A 25,486-nucleotide genomic window follows, 5' to 3' on the forward strand; every position below is an offset into this window, starting at 1 on the left:
AATGAGTTTCAAAAAACATATAAAAATAATTTATTGAGTTTAAATCTATTTTTTATTTTCCTTCATCTTTTTTTATATTTTTCCTTTATATTTTCTTTCCATCGTATTTTCCCCAAAATTTTATGGAACCAAGTATAGCTTAAAATGGCAATCAAAGGAGGAAGTAAAATTCCATCAAAATTGACAATAGTGAGAAAAATGGTACATGTCATTTTTAAAAAAACCCCATTACAGATTCAAAAGAGAATGCCCAAACAAAAGTGATGAACTTCCAAATTTGTGACTGTTATATCTAAGATATGTCCAAAAGGAAAAGAATCTCTTCAAAGCTCATGACCCACTTGAAAATGGAAACAATTGGTACATGGGGGACTCACCAACCACCCTGTCTTTGAGTAGTGTGCAACATCATGCATGTATCTAAAATCAGGATGAATCGTTCATGCTGTTCAATATAATGTTTGAGAATAACAAATTTATATTTCCTAACCGCATGTCCTCTGAATGGAAAACGATTTGTATATGAGGGCATGTTTAAATTCAATATCAATAAAGAGAATTATTGTTCTACTCATATTTTGAACTCTTTTGTCTTTATAGCATAGTTTTTTAATTAATATACTTGTGAATACTAAGAGAATGCACGGTATAAATTTGTGATTAATATTTAGATTTGATCATCACGTATATTACTTTTTAAACTAATATGAAGTGATCCATGCTTAGGGATGGCAATAGGACGAGTTTTTTCGAGTACCTACTCCGCCCTTAATGAGATCGGTTTAAATTTTAATTAAATGGGTTTGGGACGAGTTTGAGAATTTTTTTTTAAAATCTGGGGTGGGTTTGAGTATTGCCTTATCCCACCCCAATTATATATAACATTAAATTAAAATAATTTTTATTTTACTATTTTTAATATATAGATAATAATAAAATAAGTTATAAAAATATATAATAATTTAATTATTTATAAAATATATTTATTTTAATGTAATTGAAAAAGTTAAATGGGGTGGGCGTGGGATGGGTATGAGAAATTCTTATACTCGTCCCGTCCTGTTTAATGAAACAAAAATGAGAATTATTTTAAATAAATGAGACGAAGTTGGAATGGAGGCGACCAGTCCCGTTGCTATTCTTATCCATGCTTGCAATTTGCATAGGGTAACCATTCAAGGATGATAATTCTCTCTCTTCGTTGTTGTGGAATTGAAATTATTAGGCATAACGTAACGACATATATATCTATTACATAACAAGTATACCAAAACCAAAAAGAAGAGAATATTCATTGAAATGAACAATTTTATGCTTAGTATTCCTGCTTTTAGTAGTTGTTTTTCCAAACAAGTCTTATTAACTGCTTATGACATCCTAAAAAGTTGATTCTTAATGGTTTTTGGTACTAACACCAATGTTTTATTTTAGTGATGCTAATAAAAAAAGGTCCTTTTATATCACTATCAAAATATATGGTAAAGAAGCTTAATTAACACTTTAAAAACATCATTTTTTTTTCTTTTAATGTTGAAAATTTTAAAATTTTAAAATTGTTATAAATTATTCTTACCCTTAATAAATAATTTTTAACTACCCTTAAATATAAATTATAAAAATTTAATGACATCATGCTTATAATTTTACTTGAGTAGTAATTACTTCTACTTTTATTAGGTGTGGCTGGAAACTTCACACAACATTTTTATTTTAGTTTCTTATGTTTGAAGTTAAAATTACTATTGTCTGTGATTCAAATTTCTGGTTTCAAGTGGTGGTGAAATGAAGTTGGATGGATCCAATCATACCCATTTTCCATCTGCATACCATAAGAAATTATAATATGAGAGAGTATGGCATGAAACAACAAAAATTAAGACTTGAGAAAAGGAACAAATAAGCAATGATTTAACAGATGATATGAACAAAGTCACAAAATAAGGGATTTCATGTACTCAACCCCAAGTAGTTGGGTTGAGTCTGCTAATGCCATATATTCATTTCTTCAAACTCATTTTCTTCATACATTTCCACAATGCTCAAAGAAAAACTTTACACCAGCCAAAATCTATCTTCATACTACAACCTTTTATTAGTCCCTTAAGAATACAGATTGATGCACATAAGCGCCTCCCCTGCCTGTTCACTTCTTCACTCAGTTTGATTTTCTCTACTCATTTTCTGTGTTATTTGTAAACAATTTCAATCCCCATGTTCCCTTTCATCTCTCCAACATCGTTGGTGATGCCTTAAAATACTCCTAACCTCTTGGAGTGAGACTGTAGCTTTCATATTTCAACATCAAAACCCATCAACATTTCAGTCGCTTCACAAGTGTTTCTTATAAGTGAAATGATGCATCCTTGTTGAAAAGGGAGGCTCAAAATCTTTCAGTGGGCAATCGGGAGTCTGATCTTGTGGCCGTCAGGGACGAAAGAAGACCTGCAGCTTGGACAGGCAGAATGTCACCAAATGTTGACATGGCAGCTGCAGATTTGTCCTTGAATTTGCCCACTTGTCCATCTGTCCATATGGATCCCAGTTTCAGCGTGCTTTCTCCAAACCTGCTGCCAACCTAGACAAATGGAGGAAGGAATTTTGTAGCCTCAAAACTGGGAAGTTAATGTACAAAGCTGTAAAAACCTTGCCTTTTCAGATATTCTAGCAAGAAAGAGAAAAACAAACAACATCCATGCAAGCATCATACTATACATGCTTTGACTTTTGGCATATTTGCACATTACTAGAAACAAATATTTAGATCAAAGGTTCCAAATTATGGTGGCAAACTCAAAGGAAGATTATGTTCATTAAAATCTGATAATGAACTGTCTACAGATATGATCCTTGAAGAATGTTGACTGAGATGCAGACGCTACCACTACCATTAGTGGTCATTAAAGTCAATCTTCAGGGGAGTAGTTTCAAAAGAGATTGCAGACTTTCACAGTAATGAGAAACTGGATAGGATATTTGGTGCTCAATAAAATATTGCTTAATCATGCCAGCTAAACATGGTCAACCAGCTTTTAGAAAATAGGACAACTCAGTTAAATCAAGCTCGAATTTCATTTCTTTTAATTTATTTAGACCTCACTTGAGATAGCTATTGCTTTCGGCTTTAGCCAAATGGTAAAGCCAAAGCTCAAGACTGCCACAATTGCAAACGATCAGTTTTGGTATCAAGAAAGCACTATTGAACAGGAAACAACTTCCTCCTACATGAGCTAAAAAAGAGGCTTTTACAAGAAGCAATATTTTCCTTACTTTTTTGTTGAAGTCAGAGTGGCTTTACTTAAATCACTAAACACATATGAAGACCTCTGAAAGGCCAATCCAAACAAGGGCCTTAATAACTGGATTTTTATTTATTTATTTATTTATTTTAATCAGATGGGCCTCAACTGATTTGAGTTCTTTGATGGCTGTTCACTATATGTTTAAGAGGTTGACACGCTGCTGGCTCCTTTGGTGCTTAAAAAGCAAGGGACTGAACAGGACATATTTTCTACAGTAAAATATTAGTCTCAGCTGTCTCTAATTCTCTATGAGATAGAAGTCCGGTTCTATTAAACAGTCAATATATCACATTTCCAGTACCATTGCCTTACCTGCATGAAAGACTTCAATAATGGTGTTGCTACCCCAAAACTTGAGGTGTCATCAAAATCAATCTTCTGAGAAAGCTCCCCATTCGCATAAGCTTTCCAGGGACTTCTTGAAGAAGCATCATCAGATGATGTTGGAATAGATGTCTTTGTTGTCCCTCTTGAAGATAAAGCTGGAGCACTGGCAAACCAACATAATGTTGAAAGTAAGAATTAATGAATTCGCTGGGTGGACAGAATTCTCAAAAAACCTTGAGCAGTGCCAAACAACTAAGAATCAGAATTAGATCAGCGAGTGTGAATAAGAAATTTTAGGCCCTGAGTTCACATTCAGTAAAAGAGACACCCAAGTGAGCAGGTCCATACTGAGACAGGATAAACAAAAACAATAAGAAACAAAATATCAACAACCAAGCTGTTAAAAGAGGAAGCATATCAACCTGATGGGAAGATAAATATTTTTTTTTTAATCAGAAACGAAGAAATATGTATTAATGGTAGAAAAGATACAAAAGAAGAATGAGAGGTCCTTCCCACAAAAAACAGAATCTGATCAACTATATACAAAGATAATCCCCAACTATCTCAAATTATTGATCACAAACCACAATCCAGTTGAGTTGTAAAACACTAAGAGGAACTCCTCTAAAAGCAGCATTACAAGAGGCTCATCAAGAGGAATAGAAATGAAGTAAATCCCATAACATCCCTTCCGATCTCCTCTTATCCTCAAAAATCCTAGCGTTTCTCTCTTGTCACACAATCCACAACAAAGTGAGGCAAGCAATTTGCCAAAGTGTCTTGCCTCTAATTGAATTCCCCAAACTTCTAAATGCAATAATCATACCTGATGGGAAGATATTTGAAGCGAGGAACCGTGGAGCATCTCATTATATTTGATTCTGAATTAGTAGGCACTTTCTGCACAGTATCGGTATACATCCGATTAAGTTGCACAAAGAATCCAAAAAGTACAGCATGCCGGAGGTATGCTTGCCTCTCGTTCTCCCAGAGGTAAGGCTCATACCTGAAATTTATTAACATAAATCACCATGTACCATCACATTAAAAAATGACTATTTAATTTGAATGATTTAGAAAAGAAAGAAAAAAAACAGACACACCAAAACAGAAGCCTCAAGACATAAGATACATATTTGTGAACAAGACCTACTGTTGGTTGGTCTCACCAAAGGGATATATTGCCCAAGAAACAGTATAACTAAATAAACAACTAAACGAGTCAAAATGAAATATCAGATGCTAATAGTCCATGCATTTAAAACTTTCTGAAAAAGTTTCCCCATTAGACTGAGATGCCTTTTGTTTCAAAGAACACCAATTGAAACCTACAAACGAAATAATTTTGAAAGCCTATAAAAGAAAAGGAGAATTATGGCCCATTTAGAAACTGTTCTTGAAAACAAATTTCTGATCTTTAGAAAAGAAAACAGTTTTTTTTTTTTAATTAATTAATTAATTTTTTAATTTAGAAAACATGTTTGACAAAATTTTAACAGCAAATTTTTTTTTTGAGAATTTGTTTTTGAAAACAAGTTTTTTAAGAATAAACTCAAGGTGTTTTCAATTGTTTTTTTATAGAGTATTCTAAAGAACAACTAAAAAATAAACAGAATACTTTGGGAAATTTTGCATTGTACATATAGTGTACAGTACCTTCATGGAGAATAAGCTGGGATAACTGTTTTTAATATTAGAGTTCAACACATAATTTTGTTCATGAAAATAATTTAAAACTGTTTTTTAAGAACCACCTATAAAAAAAAGTGTTTTTTCAGAACTTTTTTAAAAATTGTTGTCAAACAAACCCTTAGCTTTTCACTTAGAAGAAGAGAACTAGAAAAACCAAAAACAAAAATAAAAGAGAAGAGAAAAAGCTGGACCATGTCCTTCCGTTTGTTTAATATGAAAAGTGGAGGGAATGATAGGAACATGGAAGGATGTCCTCCATCCAAGCCATTTTGTAAAACAGTTGTGACTTCCATGAAAAGATTATGTTCATTTTCCTGTTTCCTCTCCAAATCACCCAACTTTTTCTCCACTTACCCATTTCTCTTCTTTACTCTCCTCTATGGACAAACCAAAGGGTGGAAATGCAAAATTTTAAGTCCTCTTCTCATTTCTTCTGCCTTGTGAAATGATCTATTAATATTTAATGATTTATAAAAATCATGAGTACCCTCCCTTATCGCTAGGTGTTGTTTAATATATCTCTATTTGCCCATCAATATATTTACTTTGTAAAAATGTGTGTCAATCTTGCTTGCCTTAAGGACTGAGACAGCACTATGCCAATCTTTAATTAGACAGACATGGGCACAGTTGAATGAATTTAGACCTTTGACTCAGCTATTTTTCTAATTATATCAACATAATATAAGCGGAAAAGAAATGGACCCCCTAAATTTTATATCTTCCCTGCTCTAATCTCCATCTCTAATGGGAGCGAAACAAGATAATCACCAACAAGCTTACTCACATTAAATACAGTTCTCTAATGATATGCCTGCACTAGAGATGATAATTAACTAAAATGTTGATGTCACAGTGGTTTTCATGGTGTCGAGGTGATCTAGTGTTGCAAATACAGTTGAGATTGGTTAGTTCAGGCAGAGGCATAGGTGTGATTTACCGCTATCATGGTTAGTTTGGGAGCACAAAGATGGCAGGGAAGATGTGGAGGTAAATCTGCAATGATTGTGGTATCATGCAAATGATTGAGGGGGTTAGAGATAATATCATAATGGGCAACCCTTCATTCATACAGCAGTGATATTCTCCTTGAAGCAAAAGATAGCAGGAATAGAACCAATGCAATTCTCAGTTTCCAGTTTTCTAACAAAACATCAAATCCGGTTTTGTTGGGAAATGATGGCGACTAATGTGCAATGACTATAAAGGGGTTGGAGCAGGTGGCGTTTCAGATGGAAGGAGGAGGAACAAAAATTGGTAATGAAAGAGGAGGCAGCCATTATATGGGTACAATGGCAGATGGAGCCATAGTTCCATTCTTTGAAAGAAAGCCATGTGATGGAGAAAGACTAAAGTAATGCTACATCCTTTTTTTAAAAAAAAATGACATGGAAACCCACTAACACCACTTGGCAGAACCTAGGAAAACCAAAGATACACAACCCATCCCTCTAGAACTGCATATTAGGTAAGCCTGGGACCTGACCTGAGACTTCGCTATGGGAGTGAGAATATCTACCAGATGAGCTGCCCCTGAGGGGCAACATATCTCTGTCCTCCGTTCCTAACTTCTCTAATAATGATTACAAATTTAAAAACACAGGAACAGTATAAATAAAAATAAAAATAAAATAAGACTTTCAAAACTTCAAACTTTTAATGAAGAATACTCATAAAAGAACTTACGTAAGCCAGTCTATGGGATCCATTCTTTGTGAAAAACGATTTACCAACCCATCAACTCGCTCTCTAATGATTGACTTGGTCTGTTTTTTATCCTGCTTCCGCCTGAAGGGAAACTTCACCTTTGAACTTTTTGATAAATCATCACTCACATTGAGATCACCCCCACAAAGAACATCGGCAACAAATCTTAAATCTAGTAAAACTTGCAGAACCCCTTTCTCTGAGACTTGAGATCCACCAGCATCATTGGCAGAGAGGAAGTCCCCATAAATACCAATGACCTACAATACGTTATAGTCAACATATAAAAACAAGATAAAAATAATATTGAATTGGGACCAGAAAATTTTTACCAAATTTATCCTAACATAATGAGTTATCATTGAGAAAACAGATGGACAAAAAGAGAATCACTAACAAATATATTAAGAAAAAAAAAAAGACAAATATGCAAGATATTGCACACTAAAACAAATGGATCTAATAGATGAACAATAACACCTAGGATTAAAAAAAGGCACAATTCAGATTCAAGTAGAGTTCCAAAACTTTATTCATAGAATATCCCACTGAAGGCAAGTAACTCTGAATACTAAACAGCATAGTAATTATGTTTTCCCCTTTATTTTCCTTCTTTTTAATTATAATAAGGAGAAAGTATAACAATGATGACAAAAACAATTATAATGAAACTGATGATGGAGATGGCAAAGAACTTCAATGTAGGGACATGGCCTTCTAACCAATCATATGATTGGATCTCCCTTTATGAGTTGAGAGATGATTTTCCCAATTCCTAGTAAAAATTAGGTGATTGCAACTTCTGTTTTTAAAGCACATAATTCCAGAGTTTGAATCATTTTATCTGATCAAAGAAAGCATACTTATTTACGTTCAGGAAGTCACATGAGGAAACAGAAGCAACAAAACAAAGATATTTTTAAGTCAGAAACCATTGAAGGAGATTGAAAAGTATAATGCAAGGACAAGAATTATCAATCTAGTACATGCAGCATATATGGGAAACCCCCCAAAAAATGGCAGCAAAAGAACAAAAGAGAAGAAATCTACCATGACTTAAATCATGTCCAAGGTCCACTAATGTCATACTCCCCCATCCTTGCGAAAAAGTTACTCAAAAGAAAAAAATGAATAAGAAAAATAAATTTGTTTTGCCCTCTAGTGTTATCCTGCAAGTAATTCTTTGAATGACCTTGAAATCACCCACCACAAGAAAAGGTTTAGAATGGGGAACTACAACAATCAAGCAACATCAGACTCGACATACTAGGTTATGATCAACTAATCATCCAGCCCCTTAGACATACAACAGTGATAAGGAATGAAGTTACCCCCTTGCCCTAATTGGTCAATAATAGGAATGCTCACCTGAACCACTGTCCCAACAAGAACCCAACCTTTAGATGGGCCACAATGTGCCACAGCTCCTTCCAGGGGAGCAAACCGACATCTGAACTTCATCAGTGGCCAATAAAAAGATTTCACCAATAACAACCCTCTGTTGGATCCCTTCTGTTTAATTGTATCCACTCTTCCTATCCAGGTCCTCATTACCCTCAAACAAACTGCACTTCTCAATCCTATGGTGCCCCAGTGTCTCTGAGATTAAAGGAACAACCTACCAAATCTCTTTTTGGCTCCTTCCAAGAAAGTGTCCATGCTAACCCAAAAGCAAGTCCTCTACCAATAATGAAGCACCAATGAGACACTGAAAAAAGAGAACAAGGACAACAGACTATAAACCAACTCATAATGAATAAGGATGTGATTCAGTATCTCACTACAATGGTTGCAAAGGCACACCAACAAGCGAAGGACCACTACCATTTCATGGCATAAGGATTCTCTCCCACACTATCTCCTAAGTGAAAAAAACCTAACCTTTGAAAGAGACTAATGGACACCTCTTCAGTAACAAACAAGCAAGGAGCTCACAAGCTCAATCCCAAGCTAAAGAACTGGATTCAAAATTCTACAACTATAGGAAAGCCTCTAGAATAACATGTTAGGGATACCCTCTCTTTAGCCTACATTCTCTTACTACCACCACTTAGATATATAGAAGGAATGCCTACATCAAATTGAGAAAAAAAAATTTGATAGTCAAATAAGCAACTATATTAAAAGTGCTTGGAACGCAAAGAGCATATAAATAGTGTCATTAGGCAAGCTACATCAAATTGAGAAATTCAAATTCTAATCATGCATATTTTTTCTTTCAATTAAAAGTTGACTACCCAAGAATGTCTAGAAGAAACAACATTATATATATATATATAAACTATACACCAAGGTACACGAGGCATATATGATCGTTCCCAAATGGCTTTGCAAGAAATAAAGAGAATACAAAAAAATTGCTCCCTTAGTAATGTGGCGTTTGTTTTTTGGCTAAATAGAAAAGGTCAAAATATTTGGATTTTTCTATTCAACTACAAGTAACATGTTGATGTTAATCAACATAACTAAACTGAGCCTATTGATAACAAGTTCACTTTAATTATGTTGGTTGATATCAACAAGTTACTTTTAGTTGAATAGAAAAATCCAAATATGTTGGTTTTTCTATTTAGCCAAAAAACAAACACCACCTAAGTTAGATCCCATCCAATCTACAAAATTGATCAGAGGTATTAAGCCTTCTTCTATGTACATGCTAACCTATAACACTAGATTTCTAAGGAAAGAGCAGTTTAGTGATGAATCGACTATTCCTTACTTTTTTTTTTTTTTTTGATAAGTAATCGACTATTCCTCACTTTCGACCACTTATTTATTTATTTCCTTCCAAATTGTTCAAAAAGTGCATAGAGGAATGACTCTCCAAACCATTTTGCGCTTTGTTTTCATAAAAGAGTCATGTCAACTTAAAAAAGTCTCCTTCACCATAGAAGGAAGGGCCTAAGCAATGACGAACAAAGGGAAATGAAGCTACCATAATGCCCTTACCTGCACATAGATTCCTCTTCGCTTTTGCAAAGAAGATATCTATTGGCTAACGACCAGCCTCTCTTTTGAAGCTGATCCAAAGTCAACATCTTAATCCAACTAGCCTCCCACGCAAAAGAACTCACCTTAGATTGGACCCGTGAATTCCAAATAAGGGTCACCAAGAAAGGAATTACATGCCCCAGCTCCAAAACAAAATATAAAGATTTGATAGAGAAGAACCCATTCTTATAGTCCATCCATAACACTCTATCCTTCTCTCCCATTTTCATGGACCCTCCTTCCAACCTTGAGAAAAATGTCTCTATGTCATCTAGCTCCTATAAAAACAAAGATTCCAGTGCCAACCCCCCCTTTACACAAATCATCCTAAACATTCAGCACCTAGCCTTTTTTTATGATGCTAAGGCGTATAAGAAGGGGAAAGACGTACATAACGGTATGTCCTCTCACCACCTATTCTTCTAAAACTTCACCCTCCTCTCATTTCCCACCTCAAAGGATGCTCCATTGCTAACTAGGGCCCATCCCTTTTTGATGTTTTGTAATACTCTAATCTGATACCCTTCCCTTACCTTGCAAGAACTCTAACACCCTTCATCCCAGGCTTTTACTTTCAAAGCATATCTCCTACACCTTTTTTTTTTTTTTTTTTTTTGATTGGAAACAAAATTTGTATTAATTAAAGATAATAAAACATAAGAAGGATAAGAAATCCTCCCCATGAAATACAAACCTGATCAAAACACCCATGCAAACCTCTACTTTACAAGCAGATTTACACAAAAAGAATAAAAAGAATATACAAAAATACAACTTGAAAACTCAACTTGACTTCTCGCCAAGTAAGCCCAACCCTAAGCTCCAACACCATTTCTTTTTTTTGATGGGTAAACACAGAAGAGAAAATATAGATTAGAAAAAGGAAGCCCGGAGGACAACCCAAGGCATACAGGAAACCAACACCATTTTCTCTAGATAGCCTTATTAAGCAAAGAAACCCCCTTTCTTCTCTTCCTACAAACAATCAACCATTTCACTAAATGCATCTTTTTCTCCAAAGCCCCACCTCCAAAAAACATTATTTAGAGACCATCCCTAGGATACTAGCATCTAGTTGGAAATCTTGTCAACTCTTTTGATGGTCTCCCAAAGTTCAATCCCTCACCCCTCCCTTAAGACCTAGCCTTCTTCCCCACACTTGCTCATAATGACCCTCCTCCACAAGGTATGCTATTCAACCGTAAACCTCCATGACCACTTTATAAGCAATGCCTAAATTACAAATTACATTTACCATAACCACAATAGTTAGCACTGAGATTCCAAAATTGAAATTCATAAAATTTGACACCCAATCTCATGTATTAGTTATTATTTAGGAAAAATTTTGCATCTCAAAAATGAGAAGAATTAATTACACTTGTTTAAATTTTGCTTGCCTCATAATCTACAAACTATTTATCAATGTTCAACATTCTAGTGGAAGTCACCTTTATCATTGGTAGGATCCAATGAGAATTTTTTTTAAGGATGAGTTTGTTGAAGGGATGAGAGATCATATGATAGGGTGGAAATCATTTAGGAAAATTATCCGAGAAATAAAACCTTTTTAGGTAGTGGTTATGGCAGTTTTCTAGAGAGTGTGACTTTTTATGATACAAGGTTATTAAAAGTATCTACAGCTTATAGTTTGAAGGAAGGGGCAGCAACATTGTAGTTAAGTGGCAATACTGTAGCTCGAGGAAAGCTACTTCCTAGGCTTCCTTAATCTTCCATAGCATATTCATCATTTAGTTGGGGATGGTTCCAATATCTATTTTCGAAAGGCCCTTGGTAGGTGGCTTGGTTTTGTTCCTACCTCTTAGGTTGTTTTCATTGCAATTTGTCTTTGAAGATTATTGATCCCTCCTTAAATGAATAATTTGTTTCAAATAAAAAAGGAGAAAAAAAGATTAAGAATGAATGGTGAATATAAACTTCTACAACATAGGTGGTCAACTAGTTGTATTTATATTAATATATTGAATAAACAAGGCCTTACAGAATGTTTTTGCTTTAAGCCTCATCTTGTGTAAAGTTAGCTTTGCTTCTAGTCCCTTTCATGATAGCATTAAAAACAAGGACCTAGCCTCACTAACTCAAGCTTCTTAATGTTAACAATCTCATTGCCTAATTAATTTTCAAAGCATACTCAGGTTTTTTTTTTTTTTGATGATGATGGTTAAAAACCTAAAAATACTCAGGTTTTTAACCATCATTCCTTCTTTTTTTTATCAGACATCATTCTCTTTTTCTTTTTCATTAGAAATGAATCTTTAGGTAAACCAGTAAGATGGTCAATTGAATACTTATTGTACTAAGAAGGACATATCAAATGGTGGGACAGTCTTGATTGTTAACATTAATATGCATGGCTAAAGTACTAATCCTTACTGAAGACATGTCATAGGAGAATTTTATGTTTCCAAGAGTCTTTATCTGTTTCCAAACTTTAGCTAAAACTCATGATGCTTGTTTTCATTTCTCAAACATCTCTTAATGTCTATAATATTTCTGTATTAGACCCAAACTCACCTGAGCCAGAACTCTCTTAAAGGACGAAATCATATGCACTTTGATGGAGGATTTTTAGATTTCCAGCACTAGCACTTGATTGAATAATGAGATGAGAGATCAAAGAAGGCAAAAGAAAAGGAAAGAAAATAAAAGATGAATCATTGGCAATCACACCAAGGTTCCTAGGAAAACACAATCACACTTAGGTGAAAGAAAAGAAAGAAAAAATAAATTCTTGGCAATCACACCTTTAAGAAACTACATTGCTACTAAATTCTTAATAAATTCTATTTATTAAACTATTTTTATTGGCCAACACAAACTATGATAGAAAAGCGCCTAACAAAAATGGGGTGTACTCTATGCACACAAGGGGTACACAAGAGGCACACAAAAGAGGAGCATTAAACTTGCCACCCGAAACACCAGTAGAGCTGCACTAGCTATCTAAAGTTTGGACTACCAATGAACTCCAACAATGTACAGGACTCTAAACCATTCATAATGGGATTTGATGAATGTACCCTATTGAAATTGAAAGACTACATAGGTTTATGTAGACTCATGGAAATCCTTTTCCTTATAAGGCTATTCCTTGGTAGGAATATGACTCCTTTTCCTAATCAAATTAGAAATTCAAACACATAGAAACTTGATTAAAAGGTAAACTACTAAAACCAATTATAGTAAAAAAATAAATAAATAAATAAATAATAAATCATAAATAATACCTCCAACTAAAATTATGAAATTCTAAAATTAAAAAACTATTTTTGTTGAATATTGTTCCCCCTTGCACTTCCATGCAAACAAAGGTCATAAGGCCCCAAGACCTTTTTTCCAGCAGCAAAGAGTTCACTTTTTTTTTTTCCCCAGATTCAACTTCCATATCTATACCTCATTAATCAGCATGTAAAACAAAATAACTACGACTGATGGTTTGATGTAACACAGTGTCAAAATAGATCTTCAAATGCAACATGTTATTAAAAAATTAAAGGAAAAAAAGAAGCATTTTGGTAGAGTATATAGAATATTGAGTAAAATCAAATGCCCAAGTAACTTGCATGCCTTTTCCAATAATCTTGAGGCAAATTTTTGCAGAATTGGCTTGTCAAGGACATGACCACCAACTCGATGAATTTCTTCACATGCTCGGAATAGAAATGAGGTAATATAGAGAGAAGGCATAGATGGAAGCGATATTTTCATCTCTGATTGGCTCTCATTTGGCTGATCTTGCTTGACTACAGTCTCTTCCCAGCCCTGTACAATATTCAGAAGACAACCAAGCATCATGTACTCAGAAACACCATGCCAGCATATCATCAGAAAAAAAGGAGAGCGAACATGACAAACCCATATATTTATCCAGGTTATTTTCTATTTATATGGACAATAAATATGTTTCCTAAAGCAAAAGAAATGGATTTGACTTCCAGCTGGAATGCACAGATTTGTTTTGAAATAATGAGCATAAGTTCAGTTGTGATATTAGATGTTTAGCAGGCAAATGGGGTAAGCCAGAACTAAGTGAAGTTTACATCTCAGTTTTCTCACAAGAGTGTATATTTTTGAAGGAACTCACTTGACATTCAAAGTCTCCTTCAAAAATTTTTTTGGAAAGTAGTTGTTGAAAAGATTGACAAAACAATTTGCTCCTACGATGTATATAACAAAAGGCTAAAGCTGTGAGTTGGGTTTTTCTTTGCAGACTGCATGAGAAATTTGATCATCTATACATTCATGATACATTAATACTAGCCATGAAACATGGACGATACAGATACAATAGATGTGCAGACATGACAGATCCTGAGAACATAGGACAGAAGCATGGAGAGGAGACAGAAGCATGCAGCTACACAAGCACACACACATAGAGCCAAGTATAAATGTTGGGTATATAAATTTCAGTTACCTACATTCTGCATCATCAATTACATAGGTCAGAAGAAGAAGGTCAACAAATATACTAAGTACAATTATTTTATAAACTACCAGCAGCTGCTCTCTTTAATGCTATTAAAAGTAAAACTTCCTACTTATCTATCTAAACTCATTTCACCCCTAAATAAAGAGTGAAACATTGCTTTTGCCACCTCATTTTGAGTTTCATTGACTCCTTCAGAATCTTTTAAGGTTTCTATTCCAAGTTTTCATCCACTTCCCATCTCTGCTTTATCTTTGTTTCTTTTTATTTTTTATTTCCTGATAGGCAACAAGAAAGAATATATATATAGAATTCATTTCCTTTGATTTGTGTCATCCATATTATCTGTTTTCACCCATTTTAAAAGCCAAAATAAATATCAACCTGGTAAATTGATTTTTACAGGACCTTATATAACAGAATAGTGTCAAAAGGTTTTTGCTGCACCAGGATTTCAACATTTTGAAGGTAATGTCTAAGTACACATTCCTAGGGAGCAGAGATGCAAAACATTCACCTCAAATTTAAGTTATTTTACAAGTTACAACCGGAGATCAATCTTACAAGAACAACAAGATTATTTTAAAGAATTATTAAAAGAAAAAAATGTATAGTAAAGGTAACCAACAAAGGCTGCTTACTCTCAAGGGAGTTGTTGCTGATAATCCATCATCTCGATTGAGATCCTGTAAGAGGATAACTGAAAGTTCATCAGATACCCACAATATCCACAGGCTGTAAGCTCTAATGCAGAGATCTTGTGTAATTCTACGAAGCTCCTCAAGGTTTGGGCTTGAGCTATCATTAGCCCCACGCAATGCGGCAGTGGCCAGTGAAGTTTGTCTTCTAGAACTAGCAAGCGTTTGCCTGGGGCTATCACACATTGGAGAATCAATTGACAGTCTAGAATGTCTCAGTATGGATAGGGATGGCAAACTATCAAAAACTGCTTTCGTACTCTCATTCACCCATAACCTTGGGGTACCAAGTATCACTGGGACATGTCTTGAGTGGTTTTGGAATGCAAACAAGAGTCTCCCAATGAAAAGAGACCTTTCAACAATTGCAGCTGGTGGCACAGTCTTATCTTCACTGTTGCCATTGTTCATGGCAGCATATAACTGGTCAAGCTCATTCTTGAGTTCCATCAGTATGGTTGACATGCTTTCATAACACTTGTTTTGTACATATGGTGCAAGATCTTGTAACCTTAAAGCTGCCTTAGGAGATTCTAAGAAACACAACAGATCCTCAAGGACACTCTGACAGCGGCTGTCTACAGCATCTCTAATTCGGCTAACTTCAGGACCAAAGTATGCATTGAGACAAGTGCGGAAATCATTCTCCTCTGTAGATGTTTTGGAACCAGAGACCAGGCTATTCTTTTTAATGTTTGGGTCCATAAACCAAACCCCACCATCCATCAGAGATCTATTCGAATAAGCCAGGAAATCAGTTTGGTCAGCAGCAATGCCAGCAATTGCATGGATCGAATTTTTCACATTCACAACTCTGGTCAAGTCCTCAAATCCTGAGTCTACAATGGTTTTCATCCTCCTAACAAAAGCATCTTCAAATATCCCATCCCACAGATCAGAAGAATCTCCCAGAACAAGCTCCCGGGTTCTGCTCCAAGGCAACTCAATTTCAGAACCAAAAACACTCTTCAGCCACTCTAAACTCCCCTCCAACACTTGCTTACTGTCCATTGTTTCCCTAACCAACTTTTCAGCTGAAGCAAGCTCTTGGCCACTAACAATGGCATCTATCAAATACCTCCCATTTATCTTATTCACAATCTCCTCTCCACAAATCTTCAACCAATTAGAACAAGTTTCAGCGATGAACTCCTTATCTAACATTACCATTTCAGATTCTAACTTATCCCTGAAGGATTTCCAAAGCTTCACCTCCTCGTCCGGGTTGGGTATTCCACCGAACAATTGAGATACGGGAGGTGAACCCAATACAACCTTGTAAAACAAAGGCATATCATTCAACACTTGCAAAAACAACTCCCCAACTTGGGCTATACTAACCTGAATTATTTTCAAGACCTGACAGAATACAGAAACTACAACAGTAGAATTAGCAGCAGCTAATTTCTGAGAGATCCAGGATCTCCTGGTATCCAAAAACAAAGCCAAAACCTGGTTAGGATTGAGGTCATCGATGACGGCCACGGCAGCAAGGGCATCCGCATAGGCATTGATGCCGAGTCCACAATCCAACAATCTCTCCCGACCGCGCTGCGAAATCTGGGCCTTGAAGCTCTCCACAATCTGGAGCTGATGCTGGAGAAGAGGAAAATTGGCCAAGATCTTGCGACGGTGGCCGTCGGCGTTGTCGATGAGGGTGGTCTGGACATGGTTGGCGCGGACATAGCGGGAGGCAGCTTCGAGAAACATGGATTCATCCAGACAACCCCAGATGTTCTCGGGGGTGTCGACGAGGTACTTGATTCGAGAAGCGAGGGCGTAGATGGTGAGTCGGGAAGGGTTGGGGGAGGACAAATGGGGGCTGTGGGAGGCGGAGAGGGAGGAAATGGCGGAGTAGATGGAGGAGATGTTGGAGGAGATGGAGTGGCAAGAGGATTTCATAAGGAGGATGGAGTCGGCGGAGTCGATGAGGTCCCGGTACCTGTTGCCCACAAGTTGCCGGAGCTCCTCCTTCTTCTCCTGGATCTGCTTCCTGGTGGTGGCCTCCACATTGCGGATTTCTGAAATGGGTTTGGATCTGAATAGAGACTCGGCGTCCCTGTTGCCCACCGCCATCCCACCGCGCTCTTCTGCGCCGGAGCCACTTGTGGCCACCATCACGCCCTGATCCTCCAACCCTCTGGTCAACAATTCACTTGGTAAAGAGTGGTGCAAAGTGGCAAACAGAAGATAAACACATTACATTCACACAGTAGAACATAGATAAACAGTGAATTTGTGCATGTGGTCGGTGTCTCTCTCGCTGGTTGGAAGGAGGAGGAGGAGGAGGAGGAGAAGGCGAGGAGACTTCAGATCTGCATTTCTGAAACGTTTGTCCCAAGCCTCCAACCATTCCAAACACTGGGCCATTTCAGAACAAGGCCCGCCTTCACTTAACTCTTGGTCATTGAGGTGATTCAGCCCATGTCCGGCCCACTACCCAAATATATATCTATATCTATATATATATATTTATTTTATTTCAAAAAATTAATGGCACTTGAGAATGATGATAAAAGATAATTTAACATTCTTGTACATTGGAATATCGGATCCACCTCTACATCCAATATTCAAGGCATCCTCGACAAAGCCCAACAAACAAAATACAACCCAAGTCTCCCAATTACGCGGACAAGTCTAGACCTTTGATGATAATGATGATATACGCACCATTTAAGCCATCTTTGTGGTTTGGAATTGAAAGGAAATCAGTGGGCAAGTGTGCTAGTTTTGTTTTCTTCTTTTGTAAGAGTGTGGGTTGACTAATCTTGTAACCCATATGTGAAGTTTCTCTTTCATAAAATCCTGGATTATTTTTCCATTTATATATTTCGTACCATCCCCTCTTCTATTCCCATTAATTATATACATTTTTATCTCCTTCATAAACATATATATTTAATTACAATTAATTTAAGTCATTAAATAAATTAAGTATATTTTTAAAATTTAATAATTTATACATGTATTTTTAAAACTTGTTTTTACAAATTATTTTTAAATTAAAGAAAAAAAAAATTCGGTCTTTCTTTATGCATTTTCTACAGGGTTCCTGAGTTCGCAAGACTCAAAAGTGTCGGATACAATGTCATGATGTCTAATGTAGCACTTGGGTGCCAAGGCTCCAACCCTACCACAACCAGCTCTGTTTATAGGATGAGCAACCAACACAACCTAACATCACCTATGTGCATTTTTGTTACAAATGACAATAACCACATTCACAAGCTAGTAACCAGGACCATTCATGAACACACCTGAGCGAAGCCCAAATGTCATACCTGGGAAACCTGCTCCAACAAGTAAACAATGAAAAGCTTAACCTGGACAAGAACAATGTTCAAGCACATCTTGTCAGGACCTTCTATATTCTGCACTGTTCTGTACAATCCCAGATGAAGTAATTCATTCCATAGTTAAATCCCCGGAGACCTGAGCTGAGAGTAGGTAGGTCATAGTGATTGACTAGCACTATTACATTTTACAGGCCATTTGAAGATACAACATCAAAAACAAATGAGAATCAGTACTTCAAATGATAGCATGGAACCAATATCAGGATTTAATGAAACTGAAATACTTTTGATGTTGTATTGCCCATGATTTCCATTTTTCTGAATAGCCCCTTTCCTTGGTAAGATTTTATACAGATAATGAAATGCAGTCTTTTGTACAAAAATGCTACGTAATATGAAGTCAATCTTTGTCCATGTGCTTTAAATCAATGCTCACTCAAAACATACAACAGGGGACAAGATAGTTCCCCAAGTGTAAACCTTAATTAACTCAGTTGAGAAAAATAATATCCCACCGTTCATTAGTCATCTGGGAAACCTAGAAACCTATTTATAAGCTTAGCAACTGGTGCTGCATCACCTGGATGGTATGGAAGGAGGGATTCCAGGTTCATACTTGCAACAGTCTGAAAGAGTGTTTGAGGGTGAGCACAGAATAAATGCTTCCGCTCTGCTAGTTCTTCTGCTAGCTCACTCTGATGATTGTCCATCAAATCCTCATTCACCACCACAATCAAAGGCTTTCTCAAACGCAATGTCTCAAATATGCTCCCGGACCCTGCACAACAATCAAAACCAGTCATGCAATCTCTTTCCAACTTTCATTATTCCCTTTTTTTTTTTTCTCTATTTTTTGCGGCATGAATAGCTAATCCAAATTAATGGAAGCAGATGTAATATCTTATAGCATCCAAGTCAATGAACATTAAGATTAGAAAATTTGAAGGAACTTGCACTAGTTCCTTTTTCTCATCAAACAAGAGAAAATAGGAGCTGGTATTGTTTTCCACTCTTACCCACCCCATTAGCTTAAAGTCCTTGATAGATAGGTGCCTACCCTGGTTTTAAAACTGAACTCTGTTGCAGGAGAGCAGTATAATTTGCCAGCAAGACAAATAGCAATTAAGAAAGTTTAGTTGACAGTGAAATACAAATCACAAAAGGTCATGAGTTCAGCATGCCATATGTATTTTATCTCATGGTGGAAGCATGACAGAGTTTGGCATCTATTTGAGGGGTTGTGGGGGGTTTTTGAAAGGATGAAGAACTATACTTCATTTAGCCAAGTTTTAAACTCTAACATCAGCAGAACTCAAAGATTTTTTCCATCTCCGTAGCAAGAAATTCTCGGGGCATGTTGATGCATAACTGATACAGCAACATGACAGGATTAATTGATGCGGTAGTCAATTACCAACTGCAGGCAAGGTTTGCTGTCATAATAATTCATGATCTAGGAACTACCAGACAGCAGAAAGATTCAGGGAATTGGGAAGCGATGGCATTAAGATGTTCCAGGAATAAAACTTACTAGAGACCATAGAGATCATAGTAACAAATTCAGTCTTTCATGCAAATGAAAGGTTTGCTAATAAAACTTTCTGTTGTGTGAAAGAAGTTTGATTCATTTTAATAAATACAAAAAGAGGAAAGGATTAAAGGGAATAAAGTAAACAAAGAACAGGAAAATCATATATTTATGTAGCAATGAGTTCTTCCAAGGTTTGAAGGGTTGATGTTCTGCAATATAGGCTTAAGCATAAGCCATCCCTGTAACTCTCATCTAACATAAATGATCAAATAACAGAGTTCAGTGATGAAGATCTACCAAAAAATGGCCAACTACGACTATAGAAATGAAAGTTGAAGAAATCACATATATAGAAGGAAAAGAGATATGATCACTTGAATGAATTGTGCCATGTGTTCCAAACTAAAACAATTTTTAGTAAGAGGGTGGACACATTCTCATGGAAATTTACCTCCTTGAGTTCTCTTAAGGATTATATTCTAGTTCCAGTTTCTCACAAAACATGTTTGCATGTTGAATCAGTTCTGCATGGTAAATCATTTAGCCCAAAAATTTGACCTAATAAATTCTTCAAAAATTATATAGGAAACATCAGCAAGCACTGTATTTCTTTCCCTTATCAAAATGAGGTGCACAATAAGATATCAATAACAATTAATACACTCTTCCCACTTACTACTCCTGATTTTCTTTTTAGTTTGTGAATTCCCATTAATTGAATTAGTATGATTAATGGCAGATAGAGATGCGGATGAGAATGATAATTGGTAGCATCACATTCAGGATTCATGTTTTTCAGTTAGGGTATTGTGCAAGTCTCTTAATTGATTAGATAATCTGATTGCTGAGCATTTACAAAAATTGGCAGTAGTATAACAAAGACAATGACAGTATTATCCAACAAGAGGAAACTAAAAACACAACAATTTCCACATGTTTCTCAGATTTTCTTTTTTTTTTTTGTGATGCAGAAAGGGGGGGTGGTGGAAACGCATCTAACCCAGGGAAAAAAAAAAACTTCTTTCTGATGAAAATTATCCAGATTGAAAATGACATGAAAAAGATCTCTTTCCTACATCTTCCACTTCCATTAATCTTTATGAAAAAAAAAAAAACTAAAAACTGACATAACTAAGTATTCTCAAGCTTCCTAGGTACTACAAAGTTTCCTTCTTTTTTTCTTCATCTTCTTCTTCTTCTTTTTTTTTTTTTTAATCACCCTATTGACTTGACTGCTCTCTTGGGACTAGATGTCCTGTGTCAGATTGATCGCAAACAGTATTACTGAGACCAAGAGCTTACCTGCATGACTGATCACAAGAGATGCTGATCTCAGATTGTCTGCAATGCTCGATGAAAAAATGAAATAGTCTACAACTAGTGACCCATCCTCTCCTGTAGACTGCATTGTAAAGAAACTGATGAGAAGTGTAATTTAACTATTTAAGCAAGGGAAGGGTAGCTTTCAAAATAATTGCTTCAGATTTCCTGACATAAATATCTTAATTTAATTTGGAGCAATCAGTTGAAGTAAATATCACTCCTATCTTTGAATGCACCAACCACATTGATGTGGCCATAGGTTTGAAGGTTCACAGCAATATAAAGATTAGGGTTACCACATTGATGTGGCCACAGGTTTGAAGGTTCACAGCAATATAAAGATCGGATAACAACTACGAGTACCATCAAAGGTACATGTGAACAACCAAAAGAATCTTCTTCTTCTTCTTCAAACTTGCAGTCAGTCGGTACTTTTTAAGCTGTTTCCAAGTTCATTTAACCTAAGTTTTCATTGACCTTCTCAAGCACAAGTTCATCACTTACTTCCATTGCTGAATCTGTTGAGTGTTGAATTTCAAGCTTGAGTTCTAAAAACAATCTAGTGGTGCAGGGATACCACCCTCCTAGAGTTCATAAATAATAATGAATTTCATACTTTTACAATAACTTGCATTATCCAAGCAGTTACTGAGGTGTTCTTTCTAATGAGGAGAATCATCAATAACCTCTAGGTTTGCACCCCTAGCACAGTTTCTTCATAAGACTCAAAAAATCATACTTCTCCTATATCAGTTTCTCGGTTTATTTTAAATTTTTAAAACATATGTCTCTCAGTTTATTTTACATTTTTAAAACATCTTCATTAACCAACCAGCAATAAGCCTTTGAAAACTTATCCCTCTTAACCTCTTTTTCATTTTTTTTATAGGCAAACAATAAACTAATAAAAAGCCTCTTTTTCATTTTTTTTTTTTGGGCAAACAATAAAGCAATAAAAAGCTGCTTTTTCATTTTTACATAATGTTCACCCTCAGAAAATTATTCTTAGTTGATACTTAAGAGTTTCAACTTGCATGCCTACCATTACACCTTTCCTAGTTTTCTCTAGGTAGTACAAATCATTTGAGTTCAAATTCATAGCACCACAATCAAGCAAATTTACACCACAATTTATAATTTTACCTTTTCTCCCTTTGGAATCATTATTTTGTAGTTAATTTAAATGAAACAAAAAAGAAGTGACAAAACCAAAGTTCAAAAATACCTTTTTGGGGAAGTAGGATCCACGGCCCATTTGAATGAGAAGGTGGGTATATCCTCTTGCAGACAACTCTTTCTTAAATTCTTGAGTGTCTACTGCTTTAACAAGAGCATCAAAACAGGTGGTTCCCACTGTCACAAAAACTGTTCTCTCTGACTTTATACCATCATCTGAATCTCCCATTTATTTTTGTGTATGCTTACACCTATCACAAGCAACATCAAATGATTAATAAGATAAAGCAGTTGTACAGAACTTAACACTTAAAAAAAAAAAAATGAATGGTATAGAACAAATAAAACCAACATCAGAAACCAAATCAATTAATACAGAAAAATCAATACAATAAACCAATGATAAAATGATATTTAATTTCAAAAACTAATTCTCACATCCTAAATTAATAATCAATACATATTTTTTAAATTATGGGTTTAATACTCCTCTTGATAGCCACCAAGGCATACCCTGATCAAAGTTTCAGTAAATATTGAAAAGATAATCACAATTTAAGATAAATAGATGAGGTAGCTGTTGGAAACACGACCAATTTCTTTGTTCTTAAAAACTGGAAACAAGTCATCTCTCCTGTTCTGATTTTTTTCAAAAGAATGAAACAAGTTAAGCAATACAAACTCTTGCTTGCTAATATATACACGTTTGGTATAACAGGAAATTAAGGGAAAATAATCACAAATCACATATCAATCTTTCAAAAAGGGTAGATTTATTTCAATAATTTCAAATCATGCATCCTTCTCCTAAGACTGAACCATATATACAAAAGTCAGATCAAACCACCCCTGTAATAGAGACAGAAAGAAACAAATCCACATATTTTTTTCAGAATGTACAAGGAAATATATGGGCTCAGTTGCTACACAACTTGATTTTCTCAGGATCTCAAACATAACAAGCACGAAGCATGGATCAAATTTATGCCTATATTCAATTCCATAAATAAAAGCAAACAACCCCAAAGCAAACAAATTGGTTTTTCCTAACATAATATCATCAATCACCAAATTTTTCCCATCTTCTTCCCCAATTCTCAGAGCACTTTGGTATCATCCACAACCTGAAACAATACAACGCATCTCACAAACTTGATCAATTTCCCCAACTTCCTCACTCAACTCACCTCCAAAAATCACCTCAATTAATGAAATTTTGATAAATCAAGCTGTTCTAATCCAAAATCAGACCACTTCCTCAGCACCCTTCTCAACCACTTCCCCGGAACAATTATCCCGACCCTATCTACACAACCAATTCGCCAACTGCGTGAATTATCCAATTGATGTCACCCCCGGAACTGCATTAATCGAAAACCAAAACAGCCTACTTCAATGGTCAAATGTGCCAAAAGAAAACATTTATTTGTTAAATTTTTCAACTCAATTAAGCCTTCAACATAAGGACAAAATGTTTTAGCAACACAATGAGGGAAAGAAAGACATTTCTCGCCATTTTCAGAGAAGAAATATCTTGGAAACCAAATCAAAAGTTTCAGAGAAAAAAACAAGAGGAGTTGGCAATAAAGATCGTCTTACGTGATTATGGATTGAAGGAGATTCTAAGTTAGGTTTATGGGGACCGGTTGGTCACTGCCATTCAAATTCTTCACTCCGAGACTGCCGATGACGATTTTAGGGTTAGGGTTAGGGTTAGGTTTTGCGAAACTGGAATGAGAGTGAAATGATATTGGGTTGAGTTTTGAAACCGCATGCACTGGTAAGCCTCTTCTAAGAAAATATAAAAAAATGATATTGTTTGAAGATGTGTGTTATTTGACACAACAGAAATAACTGTTATACATACTTTGTTCCTTGAGGTTATGTTTGGTTCATACTTTGTTCCTTCCGGTTATGTTTGGTTCCGGAAAGTAACAAGGAAATAAAAAAAAAATATAAAGGAAAATGGTTTTCTCATGTTTAATTTCATTATAAATTTTTTTAAATAAAATATAATTAAAATTAATTAGAAATTTATACATTTTAAAATTATATACCAGATAAAATGAACTTGATGAAATATATAAAAATAATTTTTTTTTTCCTTCCACTTTTCTTCTTTATTTTATTTATCTCACATTTTCCTTCAAATTTTATGAGAACCAAACACAAAATTCAATAAGAGTGATAGAAGAATAAAACAAAACCAATTTAAAGTAAAATCGAAAGAAAGCTCACAAGACCTTATAAAAGAAGACAAGAAGAAAGGGGATGAGCTTTGAGATAGGATGAAGAAAAGTTTGGACTATAACCCTATTTATAGGTTGCTAAGACTAGATTAAATACGTAGATGATATGACGGAATGCCAATTTGATAGCGTTTCTAAAGTGTTATGAGAAGAGTTATATGTGGAGCAACCAAGGGCTTTGAAAATTCAAAATTTCTTGATCATATTTATAGGTTGAAAAAGTCCTTATATAGTTTATGGTATGTGGGGTAAATTGCTCACCCGTCATAAGGACTTATGTGGAAATGGAAGCATACGAGGCTCTTTATCCTTACGTTAGAGAATAAGTTCTTAGTAGCAAAGATATATGTAGATAACGTAATTTTTGGTTGAACTTAAAAAAACATTGTCTTGGGATTTGTTAAGGAAATAAAAGGAATTTGAAATGAGTACGATATATGAATCCACCTCTTTCTTATGGCTTTAAATTAAGCAATTAGATTGTGGGTTTTCTACCCTAAATTATTCTAGGGAGTTAATTAAAAACTTTGGATTGGACTTAGCTAAGCACTTTAAGACACTTACAAAGAATATAAAGCTTTGTAAGGATGCATTTAATAAAGATATCTAGCAAACTCTTTCCACTAATAATATTGGGACTTATGACAAGCTAAAGTCCAAAAAGTATTGGTGGTCGAAGAAAATTGATAATGCCCATAGAATTCATCTGGTAAAAGATGTTGACATTTCCAAGACCTTTCG

At 35.3% G+C, this 25,486-nt stretch overlaps 2 protein-coding genes across 4 annotated transcripts; both read right to left on the reverse strand.

Moving 5' to 3' along the window:
- Positions 1-1,945: 1,945 nt before the first annotated feature.
- Positions 1,946-17,652, reverse strand: LOC100245242 (conserved oligomeric Golgi complex subunit 1). The gene is made up of 6 exons (XM_002265836.5): positions 15,111-17,652; positions 13,608-13,802; positions 7,008-7,288; positions 4,456-4,635; positions 3,612-3,789; positions 1,946-2,575 (listed from the first exon to the last, which is right to left on the reverse strand). Exons 1-6 carry the CDS (start codon positions 17,283-17,285, stop codon positions 2,381-2,383), a joined length of 3,204 nt encoding a protein of 1,067 aa, XP_002265872.2. The 5' UTR covers positions 17,286-17,652; the 3' UTR covers positions 1,946-2,380.
- Positions 17,653-18,779: 1,127 nt separating this feature from the next.
- On the reverse strand, positions 18,780-24,440 carry LOC100267547 (uncharacterized). Of its 3 annotated transcripts, XM_010648540.3 has the most exons (5): positions 24,096-24,379; positions 23,684-23,857; positions 22,546-22,747; positions 21,300-21,399; positions 18,780-19,244 (listed from the first exon to the last, which is right to left on the reverse strand). In XM_010648540.3, exons 3-5 carry the CDS (start codon positions 22,723-22,725, stop codon positions 18,988-18,990), a joined length of 537 nt encoding a protein of 178 aa, XP_010646842.1. In that variant the 5' UTR covers positions 22,726-22,747; positions 23,684-23,857; positions 24,096-24,379; the 3' UTR covers positions 18,780-18,987. The 3 variants fall into 3 exon arrangements, with proteins under 3 accessions (XP_010646842.1, XP_002265906.2, XP_019073923.1); XM_002265870.5 differs by lacking the exon at positions 23,684-23,857 and having other exon boundaries at positions 24,096-24,440; XM_019218378.2 differs by lacking the exons at positions 23,684-23,857; positions 24,096-24,379 and adding an exon at positions 23,565-23,648.
- Between the last annotated feature and the right edge of the window lie 1,046 nt (positions 24,441-25,486).

Source organism: Vitis vinifera, chromosome 7 (assembly GCF_030704535.1).
Source record: "Vitis vinifera cultivar Pinot Noir 40024 chromosome 7, ASM3070453v1".
Classification (NCBI taxonomy): Eukaryota; Viridiplantae; Streptophyta; class Magnoliopsida; order Vitales; family Vitaceae; genus Vitis; species Vitis vinifera.